The sequence below is a fragment of the Lygodium microphyllum genome, chromosome 22, assembly GCF_053477565.2.
Source record: "Lygodium microphyllum isolate KBCC chromosome 22, Lygodium_microphyllum_v1.1.10, whole genome shotgun sequence".
Taxonomy (NCBI): Eukaryota; Viridiplantae; Streptophyta; class Polypodiopsida; order Schizaeales; family Lygodiaceae; genus Lygodium; species Lygodium microphyllum.
In genome coordinates, this window is record NC_141156.1 from 34383339 (window position 1) to 34396760 (window position 13422).

Below are 13422 nucleotides of genomic sequence, written 5' to 3' on the forward strand. Positions count from 1 at the left end.
CTAGGTCTTGCCCCATCCTTACATTGCTTGCATCCTTACAGAAGAGGAGCTACATGTGGCTAGCTGCATCAACTCGGGTGATTTTCTAACCGATGTCCTAACTTACATTACCCAAGTCTGCATTAGTCCTTATAACCTTGATCGTCATGCCTACTTGGAATACAATCCTAATTTCTACAATTGGCTTATGCCAAAGTAGATAGCACCATATTGTGCTCAAATGTCTTGTCTCTCCCATGTCTAATCCTAGGAAGGATTCTTCTCGTTCCCAAGGGGGGAGGGGCAAGGTGAAGTAAGGTGAAATCAAGGAAAAGTGTCATAAAATTCTAGAAATAAATAGAACTTCTTGAAAGAAAATTCCCTTTTGATGCTTAAAGCACGTTCTTCTTTCCATAAAAGCATGATCAACTCCTATTTATCTTCCAACAAGAAAATATCTTAGGAATGCTAATGGTGAACCATAAGTGGGGGTAAGGTGACTCAAACCAAACACATAAGGAAAATAATAAAGGAAAAGCACACACTGCAAAGGGTAGAATGCAATAACTTGTGATTGAGAAAAAGGTCAATAAAATTTGAAATCAATAGACTACTGGGAGGAAAAATTCACCTCTGTGCTCAAGCATTTCAGTTCATAGGCACCCATCATGGCAGGCCAAGAAAAGGTTGGTAAATTGCCTTTTTTAGAGGAAGAACAAGCAAAATATGGACTTTTGATGGAAACACAAGCCTTTAACCAGTTCAAGTTCAACCTAGAAGATGTGGTCATTGAAGAGCAAGCCGTGAGGCAGATCATCGAGCAATGGAATCTGCAGAAATACGTGGAAGCACTAAGCCAGGGGGTGGACTACTTCCACTATGCAAAGTTCCTGAGGACTTTCCACAGGAACCATGGCACCGTAACTGTGCATGAGGGAGAGGAAACTCGTCAAGTGCAGATTGAATTGACCCCGGAGTTGGTGGAAAATCCATTGGGCTTGGCAAACAAAGTGGAGAGGAAGCCGAAAAGAGATGTATATGCCTTTCTATGAATGGACAAGGTAAAATTCCACACCAACGATGGCATTAGCTTGGCGGATATCCCTGACCCCGAAATCCAACTCTAAGCCAAAATGGTGCATGCATTGTTTTTTAGTCAAAGATACAACACCATCATGAGCCGCATCAACGTCCCTTTGCTAGAGAGCGTCGCAGTAAGGTCATTGGATGAGGTGAGCCTCAATGGTTTTGTGAGGAAGACCATTGAGACCTTAGCAAAATCCTTGGCAATGGGAGGACAAACTGTCAGAGGAGAATCTCCTACCACCAAAGCTAAAAGGAAAGCCTCGTCTTTAAAGGCTGCAACCATTGGATTCGATGGGGTCCTCACCGCAATCATCAGGGAAGCCTTGGGACAAGGGTAGGAAGAAGGAGGAGAAGGGGTGGATGAAACACCAAGCAGGTCACCACCTCACTAGGAATAAGAGGCGCATTCCAACGAAAGCACACTAAGTGAGGAAGAAGAAGACAAGGAACAACAAGAGTAAACTAGCCGAGGAAAGGCTAAGAAGACAAAGAAGAAAATTGTACAAGAACATCAAGAAAGGGAGAGGAAGAAACAAGAAAATGCAAAATTGCAAAAGGCCTGTAGAGAGTCCAAAAAGGCAGAGGAGGAAAGAAGGAGAAAGTAGAAAGAGGAGGAAGAGGAATTGAGAAAAAAGGAGGAGGAAGACATGGCCATTTCCACGCACAGGTCCATTGAGAAACAATCCAGGCATGATGATCCGAAACCTGCAAGCCCAATCAAAGATGAAGGGCCAAGATCAAACGCCTAGGTGCTAGAATTCATGCCACCTGCAATGGAAGAAGGTAAGGGCAAGGCCCTAATCACCCCCATTCCCACTCTCTTGATGCCCGCAACCACTGCCGCCATCTCCACTCCCAATTCTATGACCTAGGTGGATGCGAGCAACCTAATGGCTTGGGTCCAATACTTTGTGAATAAAGAAATGGGCCAAGGAGCAGAAGAACCCCCTAGTAGGAACCAAAAGGCGGGGCTGCGGTAGACGCCGAGTTGAGGTGAAACCCTAAGAGGAAAAAGGTGGCAAGCTCCACAACCTCCATTCCCGCAATAGAAAAGCCGCTTGAAGAGTACAACAAGTACAACAAGTACATCAAGGAGCTCCTCTCTCAATTAGAGAGTGTCAAGATTGTGGGAGAGAAGGAAGGAGTCTCGCTTGAAGCTTTCTTGCTTGCACAATGGGGGAAGACACACAAGGGTGGAGGCTGAAAACAGTTTTCCTCTTCTTAGTTGTGTAAGCCAAAAGAACTCAAGTACAAAGAAATAGAAGAACCCTATATATGGGTCTCAAACCAAACTCAACTAACTAAGGTGGCATACTAACTGAGCCACGAACTAGAGTAGATAAGGATAGCTCTCATGTAGCTATTATTCATGGGCGGTGTACCAACCGCGTCTGCAACTGACAAGTCGGTGACATAAATATACAACGGTCACCCTGGCGTATCACGAGTGGAGCTCGATATCTCAACACTCCCCCTCGAGCTCAATCCCAATTCCTGCACACCAAGCAGGTCTCTGAACTTGCGCAGCTTCTCTGCGCCCAATGCCTTCGTGAATATGTCAGCTACCTGATCCTCTGTGCTGACATAAACTAGATCAATAAGACCTAGTAAAACCCTCTCTCGCACATAGTGATAATGCACCTCAATGTGCTTTGTTCTAGCATGATAGACTGGGTTATTTGCCAAGTGTATACTACTCATGTTGTCACAATAAATGACAACTGGCCCATCTGTAGACTGATGCATATCATAAAGTAGCTTATGCAACCAAGCTACCTCACATGCAGCCATTGCTGCACCCCTGTACTCAGCCTCTGTGCTCGACAAGGCAACTGTAGGCTGTTTCTTGCTGCTCCAAGTGACTGCAGCACTCCCAAAAGAGAATACATATCCACTGGTAGATCGTCTATCAGAAATACTACCAGCCCAATCAGCATCAGTGTATCCATGCAACTGTATCTGAACCCCAGTCTCATAAAATAGTCCATACTGCAATGTGGACTTCACATACCTAAGTATGCGTCTAGCCGCATCCAAATGTGGTTTCCTTGGAGCCTGCATAAACTGACTTACCAATCCAACAGCATAGCTCAAATCTGGCCTGATAATAGTCATATAAATCAAACTTCCTACTATGCGTCTGTACATAGTAGGGTCTTCTAGAAGCTCACCTGCATCTGTGCTCAGCTTCACATTTTGCTCCAAAGGAACTGAAATAGGCTTACAGCCTGTCATCCCATATTTGGACAGCATGTCCAATCCATACTGCCTCTGCAAGAGCTGTATCCCACTTGGTGATCTAATCACCTCAATGCCCAAGAAATAACGCAGCTCTCCCAAATCCTTCATCTCAAACTTCTGCTTCAATAGCATTTTCACATGAAGGATATCTTCATCACTGTCACCTGTCATAATCAAATCATCAACATAAATGACAAGCAGCATAATACCTTTCTCTGTTTTTCTCACATAAAGTGAGAAATCTGCCTTGGAAATCTGAAAGCCAATAGTGACAAGATACTGTCCTATCTTGTCAGACCATGCTCTAGGTGCTTGCTTCAAGCCATACAAGGCTTTCTTCAACCTGCAAACAAACTCAGGATGAACAGCATGCACATAACCTGGTGGCTGCTCCATATAGACCTCTTCTTGCAAATCACCATGCAAGAAGGCATTCTTTACATCCATCTGATGTAAAGACCATCCCTTTGATGCAGCCATAGCAATGACTGCTCTTACGGTTGCCATCCTTGCAACCGGACTGAATGTTTCTTCATAGTCAATGCCATATGTTTGTGCATACCCCTTGACTACTAATCTTGCCTTGTATCTGTTCACAGAACCATCAGCATTGTGCTTCACCTTATAAACCCACTTACAGCCAATTGCATTCTTACCTTTAGGCAAAGGTACTAACTCCCATGTAGCATTTGCTTCCAAGGCATCCATTTCTTCATCCATGGCTTTCTCCCATTTTTCTTTTCCCATGGCTTGCTCAAAAGATGTGGGTTCTGGTTCCTGTATCACTTTGACCATATATGCATAGTGAATGGCTGTAAATCCATCATATTTCAGCCTATCCACAGGATACCTAGCTCTTGTAGACCTGCGCAAAGTAGGTTCACTCCCAGGTGCTCTCAAAACATCCCTGGTCTTCCTTACTCCAGGTGTAATAATAGAAGGAATACCCAACTCATCATCAATGCTCTGTTCTGAGCCACTGGATTCACCATCCACATAAGAGTGACCTGCATTCACATCAAACATGGGCTGATCAACCTTCTCTTTTCCTTTTCGTGATACCTGCATACCACTATCTGCATTGCTTTGAGAAGATTCTCCTGATCTCAATCTGCCTGTCCATGGCGAAGAATGTGAACCACTACTAGAGGACGCTCCAGGTCCACTAATATTTTGTGACTGCTGCTGTGAATTCTGTGTAGCATTACCATTTTGTGCATCTTCATCATCAATCACATTTACTGGTTTATACCAGCTACTCATCTCATCAAAAACAACATCTCTGCTCACTGTAAACTTACGAGTAGAAGGGTTATAGCATCTATACCCTTTTTGCTGCAGAGAGTAACCAATAAAGATGCACTTCTCAGCTTTTGGATCCAACTTGGATCTCAGCTCATCTGGCACGTGTACATAGGCAATGCAACCAAAAATTTTCAAATGAGAAATATCTGGTTTCCTACCAGTATACCTCTCCTCTGGAGTCATTCCATGTATTGCTGCAGTGGGAGTCCTGTTCATTATGTAGACTGCTGTAGCAACTGCTTCAGCCCAATAAAAATCTGGCAAGTCTTTTTCATTGAGCATGGCACGAGATACCTCTCCAATATGCCTGTTTTTCCTTTCTGCAATTCCATTTTGTTGTGGGGTATAACTGCATGAATATTGCTGCTTTATGCCATGCTCCTGCAAGAACTTTGCAAACTCATTTGAGAGGTACTCTCCCCCTCCATCTGACCTTAGGCATTTTATCTGCAAGCCTGTTTCTTTTTCAACCATAGCTTTAAGAGTTTTGAAATGCCCAAAAACTTCACTTTTCTTTTTCATAAAATACACCCAAACTTTTCTGCTATAGTCATCAATAAAACTGACAAAATAATGACAGCCTCCAAGAGATGCAGCTTTAGTTGTCCACACATCAGAGTGAATTAATTCCAATGGCTTATCACTCTCTTGAACATGTCTAGGAAATGGTTTCCTTGCCTGTTTTCCAAACTGACAGGCTTCACATACCTTATGCATTTCTGCAACCTTGAATTTGGGCAATCCTGCAACAATATTTTGGGCCTGCATTGATTTAAGTCGCTGTACATTAACATGACCAATGCGTTTATGCCAGATATCAATATCTGCAACTACACCGGTCCCATGTGCAAACATTGCTGCACTCAATTCAGACATGTCTGCATCCAATGTAAACATTCTGCCCTTCTTCTTTCCTTTTGCTATCAAGCGACCTTTATTTTTCATATCCTCAACAAAGCATCCATGAGGATTAAATCTGACCTGCAAGCCCTGTTCAACCATTTGACCAACTGAAACCAGATTCTTGGTGATATTCGGGACATGAAATACATCGGACAGGTATTTCTTTTTCCCACCCTGCATAGACAAGGGAATTTTTCCAATCTGCACAATAGGATGTGCAGTATCATCACCAGTCTCCACAAATCCTGGTTTTTCCATTTTCCTTGCATCCTCCATCCATTCTGCATGACCTGTCATGTGGTTTGATGCACCTGAGTCAACATACCATACATCATTGCTTTCTTCTGCACTTGTCATAGAATTGTTCATGTGCTGCACCATGAACAAATGCTCATTTCTGTCATCACCCTGTCTACTAGAAGATGCATAATTCCCTTGTTGCAGTTTTCCATTCATGATGTCATTCTGCTTTTTATAGCAGTCTTTAGCCATATGACCCATTTTACCACAGTAGTAGCATTCAACATTACTGTTTGCATTTTGGCCTCTTTGCCATCCACCACGACCTCTTTGGCTCCCCCTGCCTCTAGAGTTACCACGTCCTCCTCCATAGGACTGGTTTTCTTGAGTTTGCTGCATATTCTGATTTCTGCCACGGCCTCCAAATCGGCCTCCTCTACCTCTGCCTCTACCTCTTCCAGCATTTGAGTAGAAGACAGCTTCTTTTGAAGTTCCTCCTGAAGAAGATGCACCACCATTTCTCTGTTCCTCAGAAATTAGAAGAGCAATCAACTCCTCAAAATCAGGAAATCTTTCACGAACTGAAATGGATGTCCGAAACTGTGCATAATCCTTTCCTAGACCATTCAAGGTCACGGAAACTAAATCATCATCTTCCACTGGCGACCCAATGGAAGCAAGTGCATCTGCAATCTTCTTCACCTTCATGTGGTAGTCGTTGATGCTCATACTTTCTCTTTGCACATTATGCAACTCTTGCTTGAGCTGCATTTTCCTGGCTTGCGTATTTGTGCTATACATTTTTGACAAAGTATCCCATGCCTCCTTTGGCGTACTTGCATCCTGAATATGCACAATCATAGAGTCTGAAATACTGATAGACAGCCAATACATAACTTTCCTGGCTCTCTCATGCCATGTTTTAAATGCCTGCATTTGTTGTTGATTGGGAACATCAGGAAGAACTGGTTCTTCTTCATTTCCTGCAACAAATTCCCAATATCCTTTTCCCATAAGGAAATTCGTCATTCTAAACTTCCATGCCTGGAAGTTGTTCTTGTCAAGCTTTTCAGTGACAATCTGTGAAAGAGAATCAGACGCCATTACAGAATACTGCAAGAAATTCTGTCACTGCAAAAAACACAGCTTCACCCTCACAAGGGCAAATCTGCAAAACTGGCGAAAGTGGTATTTGACCACACAGTCACTTCCTAGTGACGATTTTGCATAAACAGGAACCAAGGATGATTCTGAAACTCCCAATGTCTCTGCGCACAAGCATACGATGCAATTTCTACAGTAACTTTTCACCGACCTGTAGAACAGTGGTCGCACAGCATAAAACTGAGCCTTTTCTTGAGTGCGTGCAGAAAACTTCCGTCTGCAAAACAGGCCCCGAAATGGCCTCAAATCAAAAAAACAAGGTCGCCAAGGGCTAAAGCCCTTACCCGCAGCATATACTGCCCTCTTGCTTCACCGCGAAGGGCGTCTCAACCTGAGACAATGCACTCCTGCAATTTCCGGTTGTGCTACCTGCAGAGATCTGCTCCCAAAACAGGAAATGAAAGCAACACTGCTCCTCTTACCAGACCACCGCGAGCTTGGCTTGCTTTCTTGAGCTCCTTACCACGAACAAGGCTCTGATACCATGTCAAGATTGTGGGAGAGAAGGAAGGAGTCTCGCTTGAAGCTTTCTTGCTTGCACAATGGGGGAAGACACACAAGGGTGGAGGCTGAAAACAGTTTTCCTCTTCTTAGTTGTGTAAGCCAAAAGAACTCAAGTACAAAGAAATAGAAGAACCCTATATATGGGTCTCAAACCAAACTCAACTAACTAAGGTGGCATACTAACTGAGCCACGAACTAGAGTAGATAAGGATAGCTCTCATGTAGCTATTATTCATGGGCGGTGTACCAACCGCGTCTGCAACTGACAAGTCGGTGACATAAATATACAACGGTCACCCTGGCGTATCACGAGTGGAGCTCGATATCTCAACAGAGAGAGCCAAGGAGGAGAAGAGAATCATGGAGCAGAGCTCGAAGTTGAAAAAGAGGCATTGGATGCATCCTAGTTGGAGAGAACACGCCAAATGGCCATGGCCCAAAGGGAAGTCAATGAGCTGAAAGAGCAGCTACAAGCTAAGGAAGAGACAGAAGCAGAATGGCAAGTGTTCTTGAACAAAGAAACCAAGGCAACACGATGCCTACGGCGGCACAATGAAGAGATTGTGGCACGCTACGAATATCTACAAGGAGAAATGGAGAAAATCACTAAAGCCACAGAAGAGCTGGAGGAGCTGAGGGAGGAAAGATCTTACTGGTATGAAAGAGAGGTGGAAAAACTAACCCAAGAGGCTGCGCAACAAAGGAAGAGCAGCAAAAGCTAAGGAGAGAGATGGAAGACCAAGAACACAAACTGATAGTGCTAGCTCAGAGACAAGGGAAAGCCTCGAAGGTATGAATATGAGGGCAGAAGAATGGGCTAATCAAAACAAAAAAAAGAGTTAAAGCCTTGGCATGCCATCTCACTCAAGTAGAAAAAGAGAAAATACTTGATGAAAGCAGAGCAGAGGCCGCCAAAGTGAGCTTCTAGACCCATCAAAGTGCCTTCTTAGATACCCTATTGGACGTCACCCAAGCAGAAGAGGGAGAGTCCATAGAGACAATGAAAAGGAAACTAGGAATGGCTCGTAGAGTGCTGAAAGCAAGACTGTGGATGCCACCACAACCTAGCAGGGTTGGCCCAAGCCTGGAAGAGCAACGCCATTATCTCCTATTGGTAGGTCTAACCTCGCACGAAGTGGATGCACTCGAGTTCATCGAAGGAGAGTAGCAAGAGCCAAGCCAAGAAAGAGAGGTGGATGTGAACTTTGAAATGGGACCACGTGAAGAAGAGCTTGTCCGAGCACCTCCTTCCCTGTAGCCTGAAGAGCAGCAACACATAGACATCTCCGCAGAAAGAAAGGCGGCACTAAGGGAAAAAAGAAAACAAATGGTGAAGGAAACAAGGAGGAAATAGAATGCCAAGGGAGTGAGGGCACCCTAGGCACCTATCCCACCATGTGAGGACAAGCTTCCATGTCAACCTTGTAATCTAGGAGAGGTAAGAAATGTCTAGGAGCCCCTTTGATTTTAACTTCTAGTTTCCCACCACCTTGCATAGAATCTTGCCCATCAAGGTGGTGGAGGATGTAATTAACATTGAAAGCAGGCTCAAACAGAAATGGTTGGATGAGACAGAGCAAAATCCCACCTTATGGGTCACTGAAGATGTCGAGTTTTGGCAGAATAAGGTTTTTGAAGTGCCACAGTCTGTGGTGGCCAGCTACGAATGTCAACCTAAATGGAGAAGGAGGGTCTACGAATCCAACCTGGACACTTGGATGGCCTTTTGCAATACTCAACCCTTTGAGCAGAATGACCCAACAACCTTTATGCCTTACCCTCAAAGGGTGGGAGTGGATTTTGACTCCAATATCCACGGCCACTACGACTTTCCTGTAATCTATAACCCTCATTGTACTACGTATGAATATGCCCTCGTCTTCATGTCAAAGAACTTCTATGATACCCTAATCCAATTCACTAACGAATTCTCTTCATGCCTTGACCCTGCCTTTATTACTACTTGTAATTATCTTAGATTGCTTAGGATACTCCTTAGGCAAGACCCCACCCCGTAGGAGCGTGGCCTCCCAGTACTCCATTTTGATCCTAATGCCATAGACGACTAATGATGTGAATTGCTCTATTGCCTTCATTTTGCTCGGCTCTTCTAGAGGACATGAATGATAGATGCTTCACTTGTTGCAATCATCCATTTCTCTCCACCACCATCCTTCAGGTCCACCTTAACCTCAAGGGGTATCTCCAAAGCCGCCAATTTCTTAGCAAATCTATTAAGCTCCCTTCTCCACCTCACTCCGATGACAAAGAATAACTTCTGTCACGACTATGTAACTTGGGTTTAAGTTATATTAACCAAAAAAAAGAAAAAGAAAAGAAAAAAGAGACATCGCAAGCTACACAACATCGATCATAGTCATTGCACCTAGGGGTTCTCTAGTTAGGTGTGTCCGCTGGCCTCACTCGGCTGGCTCCATCCCTAACTCTCTAGCCTCACTTTGATTCTCCACTCCACACTTATGGCACATCAAGGGCAGGACACACCTAGGGAGGTAACACTCGCCTATGATTAGACCTGTCACCCTAAGCACCCTGCACATCACTTTCCTTATGCATAAACTGAGTCCTCAAGTGTGGGACACACCGAGGGATTGCCCAAGGTACAAGCACTGGCACCATGCATTCCACGGTAAGGCAGACACACCCCCAAGTAGTGCACCTCCTTTTCTTTCTGGGTACAAACAGAGGCCCCGACCATCTGGCCCCACAGACCCCATCATCCATGTAATGCACTCCCCATCTTATGCGATATGCCACCATACAAGCACGACAAATCAAGGGGTAGATGTGATAGCCCTAGTCGAAAAGTGAATGAAGAAGCTCATTTGGCACAATGCAAGAGAAGGAAACCACAGAGGGCCAGGTGATGGATCCATCCAACACAATATTCAATTTCAAAGACGAATCTGCCCATCAGCCTCTCTCCACGCAAGGATTCGTCCAACTTTATTTTCAATTCCAAAGGTGTAAATTCCTCTAGCACACTTTCCACTAGGGTTCATATGAGGGCCTTTCATGTCCATAAATCCCTCCAAGACCAGGGCTCATTCCAAACTCAAGGGCCTTTCAGTTCCATAAATCCCTCCAAAGGTCCATAAATCCCTCTAGCACCAAGGATCATATCCAACATAAGGGCCTTTGAATTCCATAAATCCCTCCAACAGGTCCATAAATCCCTCCAGCACCAGGGCTCATTCCAAACTCAAGGGCCTTTCAGTTCCATAAATCCCTCCAAAAGGTCCATAAATCCCTCCAATATTAGGGATCATATCCAATGCAAGGGCCTTTTAGTTCCATAAATCCCTCCAACATGTCCATAAATTCCTCCAGCACCAGCAATCATATCCAACTCAAGGGCCTTTTAGTTCCATAAATCCCTCCAACAGATCCATAAATCCCTCCAACACCTGGGCTTATTCCCAACTCAAGGGCCTTCCAGTTCCATAAATCCCTTCAACACATCTCCCAACACAGGTTGTATACAAACTCAAAAAGCCATCTGGCTACCTCAATAACACCGTCCAACTCCAACAAGTGCCATGGGACTGGCACTCAACTAGGAGGGGTTAATGTTAACCCTTAGACAAACAAGGTGGAAAAGTGAAAATACAAAAAATCTAAAGCAAAAGAAAAGGCCAAGGCAAAAGTGGAATGAAAGACGAAGGTGCATCAAGAAAAAATCGAGAAACACAAGAAGTGTGAAAAAGTCCTAAATCAAGGAGAGAGGCGCAAGCGCAAGTCAATACTTTTGTAAAAGAGCGCAAGGGGCACTATAATTTATTTTAAGAGCACCGGGCTCTCACCCGTGAAAATTGTAAAGGTAGATGGGCGGTAGGAAGGAAGCTAGGAAGATAGGAGGATAATGGGAAAAAGAGCCTAGGCCATGGCCAGCCATATAAAAAAGGGAATAAAGGGATAACTGCCCAAAAGGGATTTAGGATTTTATACATAAAGTTCAAAACGTGAACGAGAGCTCATTCTTTGGTGTGTGGCAAAGTGGACTCTTCTTCTTCTTCTCTTCTTCTCTTTTCTTGCTTGCATGTGATTGCTTGAGGGAGGGAGTGTGAGCAAGTGAGGGAGTGAGGGATCTTGGAGGTGAAGCTCTCCACCATCTCCTCTCTTCTTCTTCTTCTTTTCTCTTCTCTTGTCTCATGTGTGGGTATGGAGGATGGAGCTTTGAGGAAGAGGCTTGAGGGTGCTTGAGCTTGCATCACGAACCATGGGGCTATTGATGTGCTTGAGGGAGGAAGCAACTCAATCTAGCATCAAGGTAAGCTCACTACTCTCATAGAGAAGTATAGCATGTTGACTATGTGAGAGGTAGCCATTAGTGTTTGCTTGAAACACTTGAACAATAAGCGATCCGTGGGTCTTGGCAGTTGAGCTTGAGCTCGCCTCTACAGTAGTGATTAAGTTTAGACCCTCTTTGCTACTTATCCAACTATAACAAAGTCACATTTATTCACTCATTGTTCATTGATAGCAGGTACACAATAATTTTGAATCTAATTAAAATGGATTCCTATGAAAATATCAAGGCAATTGATTATATTATGGTACCCTAATCTATAACATACATTGTAGTTTAGTAGGTAAGTTATCATCATGATTCCCTCAAAACCTTAGTATAACAAAGTGCAATTGAAGCCAATAAACATACGAAAATAATTTATTGATACATAGAATATGTTATGTACTTAGACCTATTGAGCAAGTAGCCCATTTAACCCATCACTTTCACTTGGTGAGTCTCCCTTCCCTTTTCGCACCTCAGCTTCTATATTTGTGTTGACTTACTTAGGGCTAACACCTAGATCTAATTGTCATGTGTAGGATGCCTTGATTATGGCACTAGAAATGGATTCCACAACCATAAAAGAGTACAACTACAGACTTTTCTCTGATCATAATGATATACAACTAATTTTGCCTCAAAACTTTTGGGCTTGTTGGGCCGAGTGCACATATTGAGATAAGGATGGCACTACACATATAATAGTTGTGAGCATAGATCTTGCATGTTATGAAATAATATACAAGTGTATTGCTATGAGATACATAGCTTTTCAAAAATAGAGCCATAAACAGAAAGAACCAAGCAAACACCTACTTGAGTGGCTCCAAGATGCAAAGTCAAAACATAGGACATTTGTTTATTTTGATCAAAACACGATATTAGTGAATTTGGGAATATTTCACAAGTTTAGAACTCATGGTCAAAATATTTTTTTTTGTATAAAGAAGCCAATCTACAATAAACTTTTCAATTACAAAAGGATTTTGCTCTCTACAATCTCCTTCAAAGGTGGCATCTCTCTTTATGATGTTGAAAGATGATTTCAATGATAAATATAACTCATCAATATTTTGAATGTCAAAAAAATTCATAAGTATGGTCTCTTGATCTTCATCATCATATGTTTCCACCTACATAAGTTGAAGAAACATGAAGGGTAAGAAACACAATCCAATATTATCACTTATAATCTATAAATGATAAATGTTTTAATATAAATATAAACTTATACTACATAATCATTATGTATAAATAAAAAATAATTTTAAAATGCTATCCATGTAATTAGTAGTTATAATCCTTACTTATGAAGTAAATATAATAGTAAACATTTATAACATACCGAAGTAGTCATAAGATGAGATGATTGAGCTCTTTCGTGTTGCGACAAAGAATGAGATCTTCCACAATCTTGGATAAGACTAAGATCCTATATAATAATAAACACATATATCAATATAAAGTGTAACCTCAATCAAAAGAGTAATAATTTTTTATAAGCGCACGCACTTTTTTTTTGGCTTTTTGTTCTCATGACTTATCTTTTTACTTTCAATGTTAAATTGCATTTTCTCAATCACCTTCAAAATACCATCAATGTTTTAGATAAATACACTTCATATAAAAGTCTTGCAAAGATAAAAGCTAATATTTAACTTAGAAATGCAAAACTATCTTGCATG

General features: G+C 42.7%; 1 protein-coding gene across 1 annotated transcript in view; it reads left to right on the forward strand.

Annotated features, from left to right (window-relative positions):
* Positions 1–647: 647 nt before the first annotated feature.
* The window catches only part of LOC148017013 (L-gulonolactone oxidase 5-like), a 29386-nt gene continuing 16611 nt past the window's right edge, over positions 648–13422 (forward strand). The window contains exon 1 of the mRNA XM_087662718.1: positions 648–899. Within this exon, the coding sequence (XP_087518844.1) occupies positions 648–899 (252 nt within the window). The remainder of the gene's footprint in view (positions 900–13422) is intronic.